General features: G+C 37.4%; 1 protein-coding gene across 4 annotated transcripts in view; it reads right to left on the reverse strand.

Moving 5' to 3' along the window:
- Window positions 1-5,689: 5,689 nt before the first annotated feature.
- Window positions 5,690-19,714, reverse strand: part of PPIG (peptidylprolyl isomerase G) — a 28,770-nt gene continuing 14,745 nt past the window's right edge. For all 4 annotated transcript variants that reach the window (XM_055719053.1, XM_055719055.1, XM_055719054.1 and 1 more), the window contains 6 exons: window positions 19,509-19,648; window positions 10,044-10,248; window positions 8,824-8,991; window positions 8,215-8,299; window positions 7,260-7,396; window positions 5,690-6,965 (listed from right to left, as the gene is read on the reverse strand). In XM_055719053.1, coding sequence (XP_055575028.1) covers window positions 5,846-6,965; window positions 7,260-7,396; window positions 8,215-8,299; window positions 8,824-8,991; window positions 10,044-10,248; window positions 19,509-19,648 — 1,855 coding nt within the window. In that variant the 3' untranslated portion in view covers window positions 5,690-5,845. The remainder of the gene's footprint in view (window positions 6,966-7,259; window positions 7,397-8,214; window positions 8,300-8,823; window positions 8,992-10,043; window positions 10,249-19,508; window positions 19,649-19,714) is intronic.

The following is a 19,714-nucleotide window of genomic DNA, read 5'->3' on the forward strand; positions in this document are numbered from 1 at the left end:
TCTGCCTGTAAATAAGATCAATGCTTTGGAGAATGCAATGGAAGATAGGAATACGATCTTGAGAAAGTTGTGGCACTGGCCGAGTCTTTAATCCTTCATGGGAAAGAGATGTCCGCTGCCCGACTGTGTGTTACCTAGCACTCTGGTTTCTGAGCCAGCTGTAGGGAATGGGAAGTGCACTTTCTTTTCTCTTAAGCACTCTGCTGCCAGCTTAGCCAGGTTCCCAGGCTGGCATAATGGTGTAGGTGATTTTTTGTGATCAAAACTTGTTCTTTCACTTAGTTCTACACCGAGTGTAAGCTGTCCTACCACTACATTTAAATTCACATCATCAAACAGGTAGTTCTGTAGCTAGCTAAAACTATTCTGTTTCACAAACACACACAGAAGACTTGTATTTGTGTAAGTACAAGACCAAACTTTGTAACTAGCAAAAAAAATTGGTGGTAAGACACCAGATCAGCTTCATTACATGGCTACATTTTTATATATGTTACAATATATAGTGAATAGACTGTCATTTGTCATTCTGTAGTAGAAATTCCAATTATATCCATAACTCAACACTATCATCCAATTTAGCATGGAATAAAAATCTGACTATTCACATCTTCAGGAAAAATGTACAGATGTTGGTTTAACAGGAAAGGTAGTGTCCTAACATCAAATCGCCATACCTCGTAAATCTGTACAAACAGCGCTACCACTTTAAAAGGCTGGAGATTTGACAGTCACAAGCACATCTACACACACAGCTTGCACCACGTGACTTAAAAGCGAGTGTTACTCTCATTACAGAAGATGCTAAGGAAGACTGGAAGAAGCACACAGCAGACATGGAATACACTAACAAATATGCAAAAAGCATTTATTTCCGACAAGTACTTTTAATACACAGGTGGTACCATTTCATATCAAGAAATCATTCTCCCAGCTGACAACCAGATCATCTTCCCTGTTGGGAACTATAAATTACAGAAAGTCCAAAAGACTGAGGCTTCCAAAACTCTGCTAAATGCTACAAGCACAACACTGCCTGTATAATTAACCACAGTTCTTTTAGCTGATAAAGGGCACCAGTTTTCAGTTAGTTCCTCTTACCACTGTTCATGAATTAATTGGCCTAGCTTCCTCCCAGTTCTTCCAGCCTTTCTTTTTGTTAGCAGTTATGGCTAAAGCCACACACTGATTACTTTTTTTATATAGTTATAGGGATATGTAGAAAAATGTCTTAATTTCCAAAAAATAAACATTTCCTTAAGTGCTTTGCATGTTACAAAATTTCAATGCAGGGGCTGCATTAGTTCAGTTTATTTAGTCAGTTTAATATTAGTATTGAAACTGCTATGAATACAAATATAAATCTAAACCAAATCATGCACATACTTAGCATTTTAAGATCTGTCCTCTGAACTTACTCATGTTAACTGCCCTGTTAGTTTCATTCCAATAATGACTTTGATTAAGGAAGGACTCTAATTCTTTAACAAAGTAAAACTCTACATAAAAGTAGAAGTATGTTATCTAAATTCACCACTATTGTATTTTCTAATTTTTTTCCTTTTGTGAGATTTGATAGTAAAATTAGAAAACTTATTTTGGTATGGTAGTTTTGTTTTGGTTTTTTTTTTTTTTTTTTTTTTACAGCAGGCAAATACTACTTTTTGGTTTTATGCAATATAAGTTTTGTTAGAGTGGTGTTCCTCACAACATGAATTGTTCAAGGGTAAGAAACAAGAAGTATACTAAAAGTACATATGCAACAAAATGGAAAGCTAAAGTTTTACGCTGGAAAACTGCAGAATTATACCAAATTCAAATTTTGTAAAATGCAGAATTCACAGACTTTTTGAGATGCATTTTCTTGAATAATTGAAATAGTGCATTAGGAAGATTACTATTTTCAGCAAAAGAAGGAAAGTGCAAGTAACAGTTCTTTACATTTCTGTCACAGTGAATCTAAAGTGTGAAGATTAGTTAATATACTACTTGTCTTTTCTCACACAGTTCTTCAAATATTGGAGTGAGAATATAGATGAATTAAGTATTTGATAAACTTTGATAATGCATAGTATTTATACCTCTAGGCTTTCCATTGTAAGGGAAGTCCTAAAAGCAGGGATATACATTTTTTGTCATCAGACAAGCAATGAGTCTACTATGCCCCTAGATTTGCGTCCAAAATATTTTATTTGCTTCAATAAATCAACAATAAATTCACAGTTCCAGGAAAAGCGGCTAAAGGACTGCTGCTTTTATGTTTACATTAATCTAAAATCCACTTGCCAGACTGACACTATTACAAATTAGACATTGTTAGGGGATCACTGCAAATTCTTCAGGGCATCTGACAAAGGCCACTGCAACAAAAGTCCATAGTGTGGATTTCAAGTAGCGAGATGTTCAAGGTTAAAATTTTAACAACTGGATAGAACAAAGGGTTAAAAAATGTACCCATAGCATTTCCCCCCCCCCCCTTTTCTTAAAATAAAACAAAAAATCCAAAACAAAGCAACAACTGAAACACTATGGCTGTGTCAAAGATTTAGCAGACAGCAACACATCTTTTACAGGCAATAGTGTCTACACAACCTTAGATATATCCACCCACCCTCAGTAAGAATTTGTGCCTCTGAACTCATGGCAGTACCCAGAAAATCTCCCAACACAAGTAACAGTTTCTGAGAAAAGTTTGGGAAGCTACTGCCAATACCAAGTTCAGCATTCCATCTATACACAGGCTCTATGGTATTAGTGAAATGCAGTATCTATTGTAAATACAACAGAGAATGCATGTCTAACCTCTGGAAATTATTTCAAGCCTGTACATACACTTAAATCTATAGCTTACAAAGTTAGCCAGTACTCCCTGTCCTCATTTGACCTAGAGTCTTGAGGTTCACAAATTCTCTGGAGAAACATCAGTTCTGGGGTGCTGACAGAAAAAGCTGTCCTCTAAATGCACTACTTTTTTCCCCCCATTCACAAGGAAAGCATCATTTTGATTACCTCTGGTACACAGAAGTATTGCTTGCAAATATGCTTTCAGCTCCTTAAGCCAAAAGCCAACGACCTATGACACAGCTGCCAAAGATGGCATTGAGCTACACTGTGACTACAGCACAAGGAGGTCACTGTGAGCTGGGAACAGGAAAGCTCTGCCACTGAGGGAAGGAATGGTTCCAGGACAGCAAGAGCAGTAGTCAGCACCTCACAAGGCAGCAAGAGCTCACTGGTACCTGGGGACATCTTGCTGTCCATGGGATTAAGCTTCAGATCCACCGAATTTTTAATCGGCAATCTCAACTTCCAGTGTGATAAAGCAAAGCAAAAATATAGCAAATACTCCCTCCTACAAGACTGCAATCGTTTCAGTTTAAACAAAGTGACCGGCACCAGAACAATTTACCATCAAATAAGATACAAGCAAGGCACGTGCTCATCAAGAGGTCAACTATATCCCATCATGTGCAATTAAAAGTAACTAACTTCTTACAAAGTACATTAAAAACAGAAAATGAGCTTTGTGCCACCAACACAGATGAATTTTTAATGTGCTGAGAAAGAACTGGAGCTCTAATTGTATCTACACATATTTTTCTAAACTGTAACAAAAAAAAAATCCACACAAAAGGGTATGCAAGTGCATCTTTTGAAATAACTAGTTACAACTGCAAACTACGACTGGATATAAACTCCATTTTGAGATTTTAAATTAAAGACTCTGTAACATTTTTTAACAATTCCTATGGATTGCCTTATTGCTGACTGCTTGCATTTTTTCCCCCTCTTCTACAGCAGAATCAATACAGTTGAGGGGTGCAGACATACTTCTTCAGCAATGGTTTGCTTGTGTGTCAGCTCCATGAAAAATAATGAAAGAACTCTGCAGTTTCTAAATGAGAGTCTTAAGCACGTGGCATGCATAGCACAGTATAAACACACCGAGGAAGCCTTTGGCCAAGCCACTGTACAAATAACCCTAACTTCCTAGCTTTTTCTTACTACAGTGCCCCAAAATAGGACCTCAACTTCTCAAAAGTCATAGAGTTCAGAATGGCTTCACACAGAACAGGTCCGCTATACAGGTCTTCAGTTCACTCCTGTAACTCTTAAGTAATAGCTACATCATCCACCTACATGTGGGCTTGGGAAACATTTTTACACATTCTGTGCAAAATGACCACTGCAACGTAAAATTCATACTAAAACAAGGGGAGAAAAGTTGATCGCCAAAGCAGCTCCACTAACTACTCTGCCAAAAAGCAACACTACACAATTTCTAGTTTTCTTCCCTTAGAAAGGTTGCTTATGTTATTCAAAACCCCGTATTTTCTTTTGCTTTCAAGACATAACTGTTTACCTTTAGAACTGGATCACAATGTCAAACCAAGCTTCAGAAATTCTGCTCATCTGCTGTAGACACAGTGATCACAAGGTGGGTTATACAGCAAAAACATTAACAAACTCGTAACAAAGTAAGAAAAATTATGTCCTACACTCAAAGATCTGCAAATGAAGATAAAAATCAGCTATGAAAACACTGTTTTGCTTTGACACAGCTTTGCATTAATGGTTATCACTTCTCTTCAGGAATTTCAAGACTTGCCAGTCTTTGGCATGACTAGTTCAAAGGACTGAAAGAAGCATTGGCAATTGTACCACATCTGTCCTCTCAGCCCACTACCTTAGCTGCCACACACCAGCTGCTCTTTGGTGACTGCACACATACAGGCATCCTGCAGCAATGCAAGCCAACCTCCTTCATAGAAAGGTGTGGTGGCAAGAAAGAAACGGGGGTGGGTCCTAGAGGCAGGAAAGCAGAAAAGGGAAGGAACTGGTTTGAGGAAGACACACACATGTCATAGAGAATGAGGAATCCACAGTACAGTCTTTAGAATGAGGGGATGCACGGAGGAAAGCAAATCTTTTAAGATAGGCTCTGAATTTTTTGAAAAACACTTTAAAATTCTGCTTCAGCTACCCAAAATGCAGTATCGGAGAACTGAAACAGTTTTCTCATAGACTGCTAAGAAACAGCAAGAATAGAAAGGATTTGCTGGTTCCTTACTCTGACACCTGCTGTGAATTCTGGTAATCTATTTCATCTCTGTGCATCCATTAACTAGCAACTGAGGCAGGGCAGTCTGAAGCATCCAGGCTGAATTTTCTACAATAGACAAACATGAAAGCATGAAACAGAAAAAGGAGTTTACGGGGAGGGGAAAATTCCACTGATGAGCTCTTCAAATTATTTTTTTTATGACAAAGAAAAAAAATCCCAGATGACTGCCTTACAGTATGAATGAATTCTACTGTTGGCAGTGACAGAAGTACAAACTGAAGATTTATTATTCACTTTGTGATTACAAAACAACCCCACAGTTTTCCGCTATAAATTTATTTTCTTAGGATTTATACCTACTGAAATACAAATTTTGCAACACTGGAGTGATGGACACCTTGCAAGATTCTACTAGTTTTAAGGATGACATGTAGTATACTTGCAGGTTTCTTCTTCACATACAAAACTAGCTTCTTCACAAGCAGCCACTGTCTGCACTAAACTAAGTTCATCAGGTGAAAAATAAATGCAGCATAGAAGATACCTTTCTAGCTGCCAACACACAAGAAGGATACTTAAACTAACGAAATACTTAAAACACAGCACACTCTATTACACATGTAATTTGTTTTTCATTTCAAGTTTATTAAAACTTTAGCAGTACAAATGATCCAGGTTTTAGATTATCAAAAGACCAAACTGAAGTCCACATCTTAAAAAAAGGCGTTCCCCAAAATGTCTCTAAAACTTTGAGACAATGGAAACATTAAGTCCACAAACTCATCCGTGCCTGTCATCATCTGTTCCAGGACTTGTCTCATGATCAGACTTTTTATCCTTACTAGGGGCATGATCTCTTTCCTGACTCTTTGATTTTTGGTTTACCTCTTTCTCGGCTGAGGATCTGGTCTTTTCCTTTTCTTTACTGCTGCGTGAATATGACTTTTTTGATTCTCTCTCTTTGCTACTTGGTCTCTTTTTTGAGTCTGGACTTCTATCCTGATCTCTACTAGATTTCTTATCTTTACCGGATTCAGGACTGCTACTGTCACGGCTTTTTGAACGCCTCTTCCTTTGGCTTTCAGTATCATTCCTCTTATATGAGCTTCTACTTTCTCTGTTTGAATACCTCTCTCTGTTTCTGCTTTGACTTTCCTCCCTCTCTGAACTCCTTGATTCTCTCCTCCTCCTATTTTCTCTTCCTCTGTATTTATCTGGCGAACCTCTCCTTTCTCTACTTCTTGATCTTCCTCTTCTTCTTGTTTCTCTGTCTCTATTCCTTGAATAGTCTTTACTCCTACTGCGATCTCTGTCTCTGCTTCTTGATCTTCCCCTCCTACCCCTATCCCGGCTTTTGCTTCGATCCCTTGTTCTACTGCTGGAACTATGTTTTCCTCTAGCATGCTCACGCTCTTTGCTTCGTGACTTACGTTTCTCCCTGTCTTTACTCTTCCTGTGGTCTTGTTCATTACTTCTTGAGCCTGCCCTTTTACTTCTCTCCTTGCTCCTACTTCTTTCTTTATCTCTCCCTCTAGAATCATAGCGCTTTTCTTTCTCTCTACCTTTCTCATGGTCTCTCTCTTTGCTTCTTGATCTTACTCTCTTCTCATCATGTCTACTGTGCTTAGAGTCTCTTTCTTTACTTTTTGATATCTCTCGGCTTTTACTACGGCTTCTAGATTTAGCTCTTTTCTTGGCCTTGCTTCTGTTATGCTTGTCATCTTTTTCTGAATTCCTTCTTGTCTCCCTGTCTTTGCTGCTGGATTTGTGATCCTTTTTCTTCTCTTTTTCCCCTCTTCTGCTTGGACTTTCAGAAACTTGTCTGTGGTCTGATATTTTTCTCTCTTTTCCTCTTCCTGGGCTTTTTTGGTTCTCTTTCTTGTTTTCGTTTATTTCACTCCTTGGAGAAAGAAAGATATAATTTTTTAAGTATTTTGAATCCCATCCACTCCGAAAAATTAAGTCACAAGTGACACAGCTTCACAACTGAAACTTAATCACATGGGTCACCTGTATTAATAGCTATGTATTTACAGTAGCATGATTAAAATCAGGCATAGTTAAGTAATGGGATAACCAAGTCAGTGCCCTGTTTTTTGGGGAGTAACTGTAACTGAAAATCTAAGATGATAGGTAAGATTTTTAATATATAAAAAAATTTCAATATTTATATTCCAGAAAGAAATAATCTTACTTGTCCCCTTTTATCCATCGTTCTCCACTAGACACTCTCATTCTTTGAGCTCTCTGCATTTCTTGCCTCCAATGTGGAGGAGTTTCACTGCGTCGGAATCGATCTCTTGACCTGGATCTGGAAGGTGTCCGGTAACGCTTGAAGAAGAAAAAAAAAAAAAAAAAAAGAGAGAAAATGGTGTGTAAAGATATTTTTCCTGGGCAGTTGATTCTACATAGACACTTCACATGTATATACCAAGTTTACATTGACAAGTTATTAACTTACTGAAAAATATATTTGATACTCAGCTAAAGCAGGAATAGAAAATTTCTGACCAAATAACTATTTTTAAGGTAACTCCTACTTAGGGATATTCTGCTGAGAGGTCTTCCCCTGTTGCTTTTAATTAGCACAAATGCAATTCACTTTTCTAACAATGAAAATTCTTCTTCGCTTTGACAAGTGACACACAAACAGTACTTCACACTTTTTCTTTAAGGTATTTACTAAAAATTTGAGGGGTAGAGACTTCTGCTACTAAAAACACTTGCTACAAGCAGTGCATAGCATAAGGCTTCACAAATCAAAAGAATGAATGACAGCTCCCCCCTGCCAAAAAGGGGACAAGTCTTTCCCACATTTCTGTAATGGGTATCATACTGGTGTTCGCTAGAAATCTTTTGAGCTACTCCATTTACTAATTCACAGAATACTAGAATAACACAAAGAAAGCATTTTTTGTCATCATCCCACCCCTCAATAAAATCCGTAAGCAAACAAGAAATTAAGGTCATTTTCCTTGTTGTCTCCCTTCAAGCCTCAGTCCCCAAATCACTTATGATACATCATAAACCCTGACTTTTTTTTGTGATTTTTGTTAAATCAACCATCCTAATGAAAACAGTGGCACCAGCACAGTAAGACTGTGCTACCACCTTAATTTATTTTGGGTAACAGATTTGTAAACATTTACCCTTGGTCCTCTTCCTTTTATTTTCCTTCCAGATCTGGTCACTAACAGTCTCCTCTGGTATGTTGACTGTGAATTCGATAGATTACTAAAAATAAAAAAAGTGATATTGTTTATATCATCGAAGAAGGAAAGAGAATACGAAACCAATTTTAAAACCTCTTCAAAAATTAAACTAAATGAAAACACTAATTTAATTATTGTTTTAAATTATTATTATCAGTGCAGACAGCAACAACCACACAGCAAAAACTTCAGATTTTGCGACCACAAATATTTTACAAGGTTTCCAGGTTTTTCTGTTTTTTAAAGAAGAATAAATTATAGATTCAGACTGGACAGTTCCAATAAATTCTAAATGAAATAGCAACGTGTTCTACTTTCTTCTTCAATCAGACATTTTAAATTTCTCATTCACTAAAGCCATTTTCAAAGACTAAGCCTTTGTCCTATGACAAAGACAACAGTTGCCAATAAACTGGAAAATCCATTTTTCATCCAACAATGCTCACAACACGGAACTGTTTAATAGGGAAAGGACTCAGAGTCCTAAAACAGTAACATGATCATACCACTGTCAGCATGCAGTCAGACCCAAAACAGATGTATTACCTTTCTCTTTCCTTCTCTCTGCTTTTCCTCTCTTTTTCTTTCTCATCTACTTTAGGAGGACTCTTCCTCATCAGGAACCGGTTTTCAGGTACAGGAGGAATTTCCTCAGGACGGACAGTAGATAATGGCTGTGCTTCAGGGTTTTCATCTTCACTTTCACTCGATGAGCTTTATTTTTGTATAAAAAAATATTTATACTTAAAGTGAGTTATTTGGATGAGGGAACACATTTCAATCTATTTAAATAATACAGAAATTCTCTTAATTTAATACATAATGATACCACGAGAAACTCAGGACACAAAGCTATTTCAGAAACAGCTTTTTTTTCCCCTCGTGATATCTTTGCTCAAAAAAATGTACAACTGTAGTAGATTTCTGACAACATTTTTTATCTATGAATTCCAATGGTGTAACACTGAACATCCATTTACTCTCTATTTAAATACATTTTTCTTTTAATTTATTTTCTTTTAAAAACACTATCAGGAGAACCAAATGCACATTTTACACTAGCATATGTAACTGGCTACAAACTACTGTAATGCCAAGCAGCTGGTATAAAGAAATTTGCATGAAATGGGCTTAGTTCCACAGAAACAACGTTTAGGCAGCACTGCCCCAAGAGAACATCTCTTACATTTCTGTTTACTACAGCTAGTTTAGAAAAATGTAACTTGCACTGATACAATTTATATCTCACACTGAACTATAAGCAAAACTATTAGATTAGAAATAACATTTTCAGAAGCAAGAGTGCCTTTTGAGTTTTATTATCTTCTGGTGAAACTGCAAGATTTTTGGCATCTCAGACTGAAATGATGTTAAGTATATTCGTTTATATTTTGTTTAGCTTTGATTTTAGTCCTGCATACTACATTCCTCTAAGTCCACTGCATATAACTTCAGTTTAATTGCACAAATGAATTTAGGGAAAAAAAGCCATCACCACACGTTTCAAACCAAGCACTCCTGCAAATTTCAAGCCAAATATATTTAAGTCTTAGTCCATTCCTTCACTCTTTTACGAGCTACAGCACATATGCACATGGACACTAACCTCGGCCACGATATCAGAAAAATTTAAGCTTGTATATGAAAACCATCTCCCCAACTTCAAAATACCTACTTCACTAGTTAAAGAATATTATTCTGTAGTTATAGAACAAGAAAATGGTACTGTATGGTGTACATGTAATAAAAAAAAAATTAAAATCGACCTTTTCTTGCTTTTCTTTCTCTTTTTCTTTTCTTTCTTATGTTTCTTGGAATTTTTCTTGTGTTTCTTTTTTCGTTTTTTAGATTTCTCTTCTGAAGCACTCTCAGAATCCGATGATGAATCAGAAGACGATTCTGAATCACTTGAACTTTCCGAGTCACTGGATGAGGAAGAGGACTTGTGTCTTTTCTTGTCTTCTTTCTTGGCTTTAAGTCAGAATAGCAAAGACATTTTAATATCAAACACTTCTACATGAATGTCAGAAAAATCAACTTATCTAGTACCTGCCAGAGCTTCTCGTAATTGTGTCATGAGACTACTTCATCAAAATACTTAAGAACAAATTGAAATTTCGTAGAAAACACTATGTCTCCCATGTACAATAAAGGATATCTCTAGAAATACAGAAGAAATTTCCAACATTTTGTACTCATGAAGCTCTAAACTATCAAATTTATACTGTCAAGAACTTGTGGAACCCTGTAAATTTTCAGGTTATTTTTATACAACATAGGTTACATATGAAGAATTATTTGAAAAATTTTTAGCAAGTGTGTATTAAAAAAAAATATCTTTGGCTTCATTTTTTCCATTTAACATGACTTCATTTAAAAAAAATCTATTCGAATCACAAACAAGAAATTTTGAAACAGAAAGTAAGTGGCATACACTGATTACTCATTGAATTTAGCTCAAAGGAAAGATTCAAATAACCAACCACCCTGCTAAGAGAAACCATGCTCAGAGAACAGTTTTAATCCTACAGTTCATCGTGTGTGTGTTTGTTTTGGATTTTTTTTTGTTTTTAACGCAAACATACAAATAACTTACTAACCATCTGTGAAGAGAAGGAACCCTGCTAAAGAGCAGACTAGTCCTTAATTACATATTTCACTATTTCTCCTATGGCTGTTGGAGCTGCAAATCAGCAATTTACTGGTAATCTGGTATTAGTCTGACAGGAAATAATCCAAGAACACACACACCTTTTTATGTCCTTTAACTGATCGGAGACCTACTTAATACTTGTATCACTTTTGATAGTTTATTTCAGTCACACTAATTTGAAAAAAATACACATAATGAAAAAGGTACTATAAAAACTTCACTAAAGGAAGTCTAGGCTTCTGAGTTATGACACTTTGGGTAGATCAGTTCAATGGTACAAATACTCTTCAAAAGCATTACAAAATTCCTATTGGGCTATATTGTCCGGAAAATCAAAAGCTCTATCCAGAAAAGGATACTGGTTGTCTTCTGACTGCTGTAGTTTACTTTTCTGATTAGCATCAAATGTTATTTTGCTTTGCCACTGCAAATTGCAAAGATAGCCCATCATTCACTACACAATATACTACAGCCACAGACAGAAGAACCTTCACCATTAAACAGAGAAAAATATACCAAAAATAAATACTGAAGTCCAAACTGCCTGCTTCCTTATCACAGCAAACACCACATATTTTAGGAGAACACCTGTTAAGACATTAGAACAGGCTATTGAACAGAAACAGAAATGAATTTTAAAATTGCATACAAATCCTAGCTGAAAGCATTAGCCTATTCTGCAAAGGTTTTAATAGCTTTCTCCGTCCAAATAATTCACGTTTTACAGAGAAATTATTTGACCTACATCAACATAAAAGCAGTTTAAATGCAATCTCCCACTCCCTGTACTTCTTCAGCACAAAAAACGTATGGGAAAACATTAGGCACCAAAGACTGCAGCCTGTCTGCATCTGAATACTATTCAGACAGAGAGAACACAATGTTTTCACATAGCAGAAAACATAAAGATGTCTCCCTGAATAGCCTATGCTTTTTTCTTTTCTATGGAAGACACAGCAATTCAACTGTTCAGTCTAACCAAGCGTTTCTTCTATTGGCTTCCACTTGGCCCAACAAGATGATGCAATTTGTATTCAGCTACTGTGCATCCGTCATTTTTATAAACTAATTAAGGCAAGTAATTAGAGCAACTCTTGTAAAAATAATTAAAATATGTTATGATAACTTTCCTATTAGATTATTTTTGCCCTTGCTTTCCTGAAGGTCAGTCCTCTTGGGAATTACAGTAAGTCAAGTGTCAGAAGATAAAAGATTTCAAGGACTTCAAAGAATTACAGGCTGTTAACCAGCTTTTTACTTGTGAACAGCCTTGATTTTGTACATATGGATGGGAAGAAAAATTCTACTTCAGAATTCCCTGCTAGCAATCTCTGATCATGTATCACATTTACAGGTGTCCAGAAAAAAGGTTAGTGGCAGCAGTACCAAATAATAGTAAGTATCCATTAACAGCTATTCAACTTCTAGTATGCAGGTATTTGGAAAATGAATTCTTTTGATTCTATACAAACAGATTAGAGAACTGAAGGCAAAAAAAAAAGTGATACTTATGTAGAGAATTTGAGGCAGAAGAAACACTTTATGGAGAGTAGAGCTGGCAACTGCCCTTATGAAAACACAAGTGCCTATTTAATGGAACGGTGTACCAATTTTTGCAATTATCGGTATTAGATTCTCCAGCTCTTTAGCATGTATTACTGAGCTGACTGACTCTTGAGAGTTAGCAGTAGGTACCTCTAACTGCAATTATGTGAGCTCAATGTGGAAATTCTCACATTCAACACTAATATGATATCATTTTTGCAAACCTGCAGGATAGACGGTAGCAGTTTTTCAAGAATGAGCAAAAGCAATAAAGCTTACATAAAACTCCTTGCTGAATTGGTCAAAGAAGAGAATAAAAATGAGTCTTGAGGATAATGAGTGTTGGTACAATACTTAGGGATGTGTTATTGGCAATAGCAGGCTAATACTTCCTACCAACTTAACTTTTCACAGTGGAAAACCACCCAACCTCATTCGGGCTAGAATGATAAAAATCAGTGAGAACGGAACCACAGTTGCCCCAAACACATTTCTGGTCACACTTCGGGCAGCTTCTTTATGACAGATGACGTGCTGTGGGAACTTCATATTGCCTCCTGGAAACTGGATGTAACCGGGAATGTTTTAGTAGCAAAATTAAGGTGGATATATTATACCAACTGCAGAAACAGACAATCACGGGTTCCTAATGGAGAAGAGAGTCAGCATTTCTCAGAAGAGCAACAGTTAAGTGCTCACTCATAGCATCATCATCTCTTAATATTAACTTTTGTTCTGCATATAGTTACTGAATGTGAAACAGTGAAATCTTAAATATAGGAAATTGTCATATTTCACTCCCGCCAATCAGTCTTCTCATCCACCATGTCTTGCCCAGAACACCTTCAGGCTGTAGACCGTGATGCATTGATGTTCTAGATCTATCAGCAGCCTTCAGGATTGTTCCAATGTTTTCATGACTATATCCATAATGAAAGCTAAGCTAGTATTGCTCTTTATCTCCAGCAAAGAATTAGGTGGTAGCATTAGATCATCTAGGTAAGCCAACACCTCTTTTGTAGCAATCCAGTATCCTGCTCTGACAGGTCTCCCATTCTGAACGCAGTGATACATATACAGCAGTGAAAGATTTCCTCTTCACAATGACGCAGAACACTTGCTTCTGAAAGAACTGGCTGAGATAAAAGATCTGGGTAACAGCAGACTAGCTGGGGTTTAATTCAGGTAACGGTGTATCAGACACAGGGTGCAAAAAAAAATCTCAGCAGAAACTATCTTGGCTTCTGTTTTTGTAGTCATACTCTTTAGGAATACTTTTTTCTCTTTCTAACATTACCAAATCCCCACACTGGTATGGTGGATGAAATTTAATCCCATCGCACTAAACTGCATTGATTTTTCAGATTAGCATCACAGACACAACTGATACCTGTACAACTTCTACAGTGACTTCCTTCATTATGTTTTACACGTGTTTATTCACAAGCTTCATTTGATACAGATTAATGAAAGTCTGACAACCAACTGAAACACAACCTCTGTACTTCATAGACTATTAGTCTGGTCATTTCTGGGTGCAGTATAAACTAGTAAATTGTCTTACCCATTTAGGACATTTAGGGTTAAAACCACCTGGTTCACAGCAGATGTTTTTAGAGTTTCTCGCTAAACACTTCCAAAAGACAGGGGTTTCCTATTTTTTACTTCCCTTGTTCATCCAAACCAAGACACCTGGTTTCTTTTCTCAAACTTTCTCAAAACTCTGAAGTTTGAGCAAGCCCTTATTAAAGCGCTATATTTAACAATAAGTCTCTGTAAAACTTTTTATGATTTAGATGGCCAAAACATATAAACGTGTACTTGTTGTGAATATATATGAATAACAAAACTGAAGTTTCCAAACTAATTTCTATCAAAGGATCCCGGTGTTACATAGGCCTGGGGACACCCAAACAAAATGAGTAATCTCACCTGAACTCTAAATACCATGAACACAAGAAGTACTGAAAAAGTTAAGTAATTTGTAAATCCTAAGACACTTTCAAACGCTTTGGATCTATTCAACACTTTTGCTTTTGGCCCATTCAAAAAACCCTGCTATATCGCACTATACTGTTTCCTACATTCCTTCAGTCAAAACAAGATGTCTCCAAGATCAGTTTCAGAAATGCCTAAATAACACATCAACACACAGTTATTTTCTGTATTTTCTCCCTCCTGCATCTGTTCTGTGTCAAAAACTGTGACAGTTTTATCCGCATTCTTCTAACAAATTTGGGTATGTTATAGTAACTATTTTTAAATGAGTAATAGATAGAAATAGATGTGAGTTAGTGAGCAACTTCAACAAATATAATGTGATTCTTAACATGCAGCAAATAACTTCAATGGCAGATGTATTTGGAAAATCATGTGGCAGGTACAGAGTAAAACAGCAAGACAGGGGAAAATAATAATAATTAAAAAAAAGCACACCAAAAAAACAACCAAAAAGCCCAGAACCCTTTACACAGCAAAGACTAAAAGATCTGGCAAGAGGTTTTATACATACTATCTGGTGACATCTAACCATCTCTGTTCAGCCACAAAAGCCATTTTGAATACTGAACCAGCCTGGTGCTGGCCAATTACAGATCACAACAAATGAAACCAATCCTGCAGCATGAAGGTCAGCGAGAAAGAAACAGCCTTCTATTTGCAGTCCAACTGTTCCAGCTCATTAACGTCTGAAATGGGTTTCAACTTATGACCACATCTGAAATAGATAGATCACTTCCTACTCCATTCACGGTGACCCATAGTATTTGTCAGACTTCATGAATTACATGATCACACTGCATGGCACAGCCAAGCACTCTCTGCATCTTAGCCTGTTATGGACTGTTGCAAGTCTTACGTTAGCCCCGTGATACCAGACTCCTGGACTTGAAATGAAGAAATGACCTGGCAAGAAAGCAGTCAGGCTTAAGCTCAAAAATCAGAACACATGATCTCATAAGTCACAGCTGTGACACTCAAATAGTTACCTTGTATTAAGTCCAATAACCTGTGTTGGACTACAGCAGTATCCAAAAAGAAGGTGCCTCTACTTCACAGCATTTAGACAGGTCTTTTCCCTGATAATTTTTTCCAGTGTTTAATCACCCTGCTGTTCAGATCTCTTTTTTTCTATTTTGCATACATCTTGCTTCAATTATTTGCCATGGGTTCCTATTATGCCTTTCACTGCTTGATTAAGGACCCACTGTTTCTTACAACAAAGATTATACCCAGTAACCAAGTCACTACCATGCTTGATCCTTGTTGATCAGATGACATTTTTACTGCGAGGAGTCCTGCAGCACAGTGCCTCTGCACAGAAGAGGTGTTTATAGACAAGCAGCCTACCACGTTAACTGCAACAGCAGAGGAAGGGGGAAAGAAAAAGAAGGGGGCAGGGAGAGGAGATAAAAAAAAGCCATCTCCAGTGTAATTTTGAACAGTTTCAGCTAAAGTCAAAACAGTTTATACCTAGTGGCCAGTTTAGTAGGGAAAAAAAACCCACAACCCAACCACATCTGGAACAGAGGTCTGAAACAACTATTCATAGTAATAAGCTTGCGGAAAGGGGGCCAACAGTGATGCGTAACAAGCTTGCAGAAGAAATGAGCACTCTAGGGTTTGAATGGGTAAGAAAAGAGGAAAGGGGTAATACATGAATCGCAAGTCCAGGTACGACTTACCAGAATGACCATTTTCTAAGACTGCTCTTATTCCACAGATATTTCACGATTCCTAAATATATAACTTTGTACTTTGTATCAGTGCTTGATAATTTGTACTGATTTTTTTTTTTTAAAAAAAAAAGGAAATGGTACTGATAGAATGACCTAATTACAGTATTGTTTTTGATGAATTACAAAGGCAGCCATAATCTGCCTTAATTGCAGAAAGCACACTTTTACAGGCAGTGATTCTACAGGGACAACTGTAACATCAATGAAGACCATGAATCAAGCCTAGCACTACTCTGTACAGAATCCCCTAGATTTCATAAGAAAGTTTCATCAGAGTCTTGTTAAAAACTGCCCAATGCACAAGCAGTTTAATTTTTTGTCTGTTTATTTTAATCCAAATGCCAGTGTCTTACATTCTTGAAAACATCCCAGATATACCTCTGATTAACCAAAATCACGAACTCTAACACTGCAGCAAGGCTTGTTTGATTAGACCCCCTTTTGCAAAACTTATTGTCAATTGGTATCAAACTCCCATTTGCCTTTAAGAAAATACTATGTTACTTGTTCCACACTTTTTCCTGAGAATTGTATTATTTTAGCTAGTCCATAGTGACCTTTCTAACTACTGGCTTAATACTTACTTAGCCGCCTTCTCTTCTCCCCCCGCAGCTCTCATGATTTTCCCCAGAACTTTAAGATTTTCTAAAAATAATACCACTTGGCCAGATTCTTTTTTCATTTTCACTAAGTCCTCCAACTTTAAGGAATAAAAACAAAAAGAGGAAAAGACAACACATTCCACTTTTCTAGGTGATCACCCTCTCAATTCCCAGGTGAAAGCTTTTTATCTAGGCCTCTGCAATATTATAATTGTGATCACTGTATCATTCAATTAACACAGGATCCAGTAAGTTAGCTCAGTCAAGTCATCATACACTCATCCCTGAATAAATCCAATCCTATATAAACAGAGATATTTGCTTCCTTGACAAAGCACTTCATCTGAATACTCATCATGATACCCCAAAATCCAATTGCCTTTCCCCAACTTTAACCTAAGAGAAAAGCATTCATACCAAGCACTTAACTTCAACTGACATTCCTTCTGCTAGCTAGTGCAATCTTGGCTTCCCTGTTCAATGCAAAAAGTATTAGTTCTACTCTCATTCCATAAAGACTTGTCCAGTTCCTTCCTTTGTGTCGCTTAGCAGACAAGCTCATAAACCAAATACTTTAAGCCTCCCCTGCTATCATAATGTACCCTCCCACAGAAATTCGCTATTATACTTCCCTCACTGGCAACCACCTCGTTCCACACCATTCTTAACAGCAAATTCATAGAAGCAGTCTCCTCTGGTAACTGCCTTTTATTTCTCAGTAACAGTTCCCTTTTGCCTCTCACAGTAATGTGCTACTAAGTTCCACTGTTAGATGAGTCTCTGTCAATGATGTTCCATGACACTTCTCACCTCCCAGGAACTGCTCCTCCTGTCTAGATTCACTGGCCTCTTCCATACATTGGCAGGTCCAAGGGCCTCTCCTGCTCCACTTGTCAGCTTTAGACTGTAGCTTGGCAAATTTACTTCTGCTGATGTGATGACAAACTGTTCCTCCTATCTCCACTGCCTCAGGTCAGCACAGCTCATCAGTGGTTCCATGCTGTGCATTTAGCAAACGGTTCCAGCCATACCACCATCTCTCACAGTAGAGGTGGATTTCCCTTTGTGGGTCCTACAGCCAGGCTTTCCCATTCAGTAGCAGGGTTCTCCACTTGCCAAGATCTCCACCATGCTCTGTCAGGCAGCACCTTCATCAAGCTGGTTCTGCATTAGTGCTCATTAGGGCCCACATCTCCCAGCACTCAGCCCTGCCCTCTACCTGCCTGATCCTGGTGCCTAAGGCCTCTTGGTCTCCACACACTCCTGCTGCCCACCGTCATCATCGAGTAGTGTGCCTCAGAGTCAGCTGAGTGGGCCATCCCATCGCCCTGGCATCCATTTCCCTCAGTGGCACACCAAACCAGCTACAGGAAGCAGTCTCCAGGACCTCAGCAATATTGAGGCAAAGAGGTACAAGGACACAGACAAACGGGTAGGAACAGACAGATCTTTCAAGAAGCCTGTTCTCTTTTAGAAGTTAAAGGAAAAAAACCCATCAGAGTGAATAGAATAAATATGAAGTGACAAGTACTTTAAAGCCCTGCCTAACAGCTTTAAGTCAGACTGCTCAGTGCCAAAACTTTCACTTAGTCATTCAATTTGAAGTGTTTTAAACTCACTAGCTTCACCCATTCTGTATCTGTATTGTTCTATTTTAGTTTCTAGTCTAAAGCACTTGTGCATTTTCTAACGGATACCATGCTCCTGAGTATTGTCCAGAAAAACAAAATTATATCCTAACACACAGGGTGAGTTGCGAGATATTCTAAAGAAGTTCTAGAAACTTTGAGAAGTCAGGAGCCATAAGATAATTTACTTGGAATTCTGAGGTATTGAAGAGATCACTTCAGAGTCCAAAGTCATTCTGCTAGACATCACAGAACTGCAACAAAAAGGAGAGGAAAAACTAAGAAGCTCAAGTTTGGATGCCTGTATTTTCCTTAGGCCAAAGAAACAATTATTCTTGTCTTGTGCTTCAATATCCTTGGTGCAATCCTTCACAGTACTATGAATGAAAAAGCATAATGATCTCTATCATAGTTCCTAAAAAACACACATCCTGGGTTTCCTCTAATGAGATTCTCCAGAGTGACAGCCACATCTTAGATCTGATTCTGCTTCTCTTACAAAATAAGGCTCAACCTCCAATACCATATTCAGCTTGAGCAGGGCATCCCTCCCAGAAAAAAAGGCAGGTTCTGTCATATTCCCATTTAAGAATATAGTCTATAGTAACGCAAAAAGGATGTCTGCTAAATGGCAACTCCAGGCTTTTCTACTCTGCCTGTTCTGAAGATTTACCTGAAAAGCTTGAAATCAGTTCAACACCTGCAAAAAAAGCAGCAGTTATCAAATAAAGTCAGACTGCCATCAATCTTCTTAACATAGCAATCTACTCTCTACGAGACAAGTGCTTGCCAGCTTTATACTAAAATTTAGCTAGTGTAAGGAAATCCAAGACAGAAGAAGCTTTGAAGAAAGCACGTATGATGTTTCTTTAATGTCTTCTGCATCAACACTTTTAAAGCTTTTTAAAAGACAAACTGTACTGCAATGTTACTCACCTTCTCACCAACTGTCCCTTCATCCATCACAAATAAGTTTCTAATACTTCTATAAGCAACCAACAGGGAAGAAAATGAGCAAAAATTACCTCATAGTTTGTGTCTATGTAAATGTACCATTCAACTTTACCTTTGGATTTTGGAATTAACTCTCCACAACTCAGTATGCGTACTTCAGCATATGGTTTACTAGATGCATCTGTTTTCTGGTTTTCTATTTCTCTCACAACTTCCTGTCCTGAGATGACTTGTCCAAAAACGACATGATGTCTGAAGAATTTAAACAGAAGTAAGAATTCTTAGTACTTAATTTTCTCAAGGCAATTTTTAAACAAA

The sequence above is a fragment of the Falco cherrug genome, chromosome 8, assembly GCF_023634085.1.
Source record: "Falco cherrug isolate bFalChe1 chromosome 8, bFalChe1.pri, whole genome shotgun sequence".
Classification (NCBI taxonomy): domain Eukaryota; kingdom Metazoa; phylum Chordata; class Aves; order Falconiformes; family Falconidae; genus Falco; species Falco cherrug.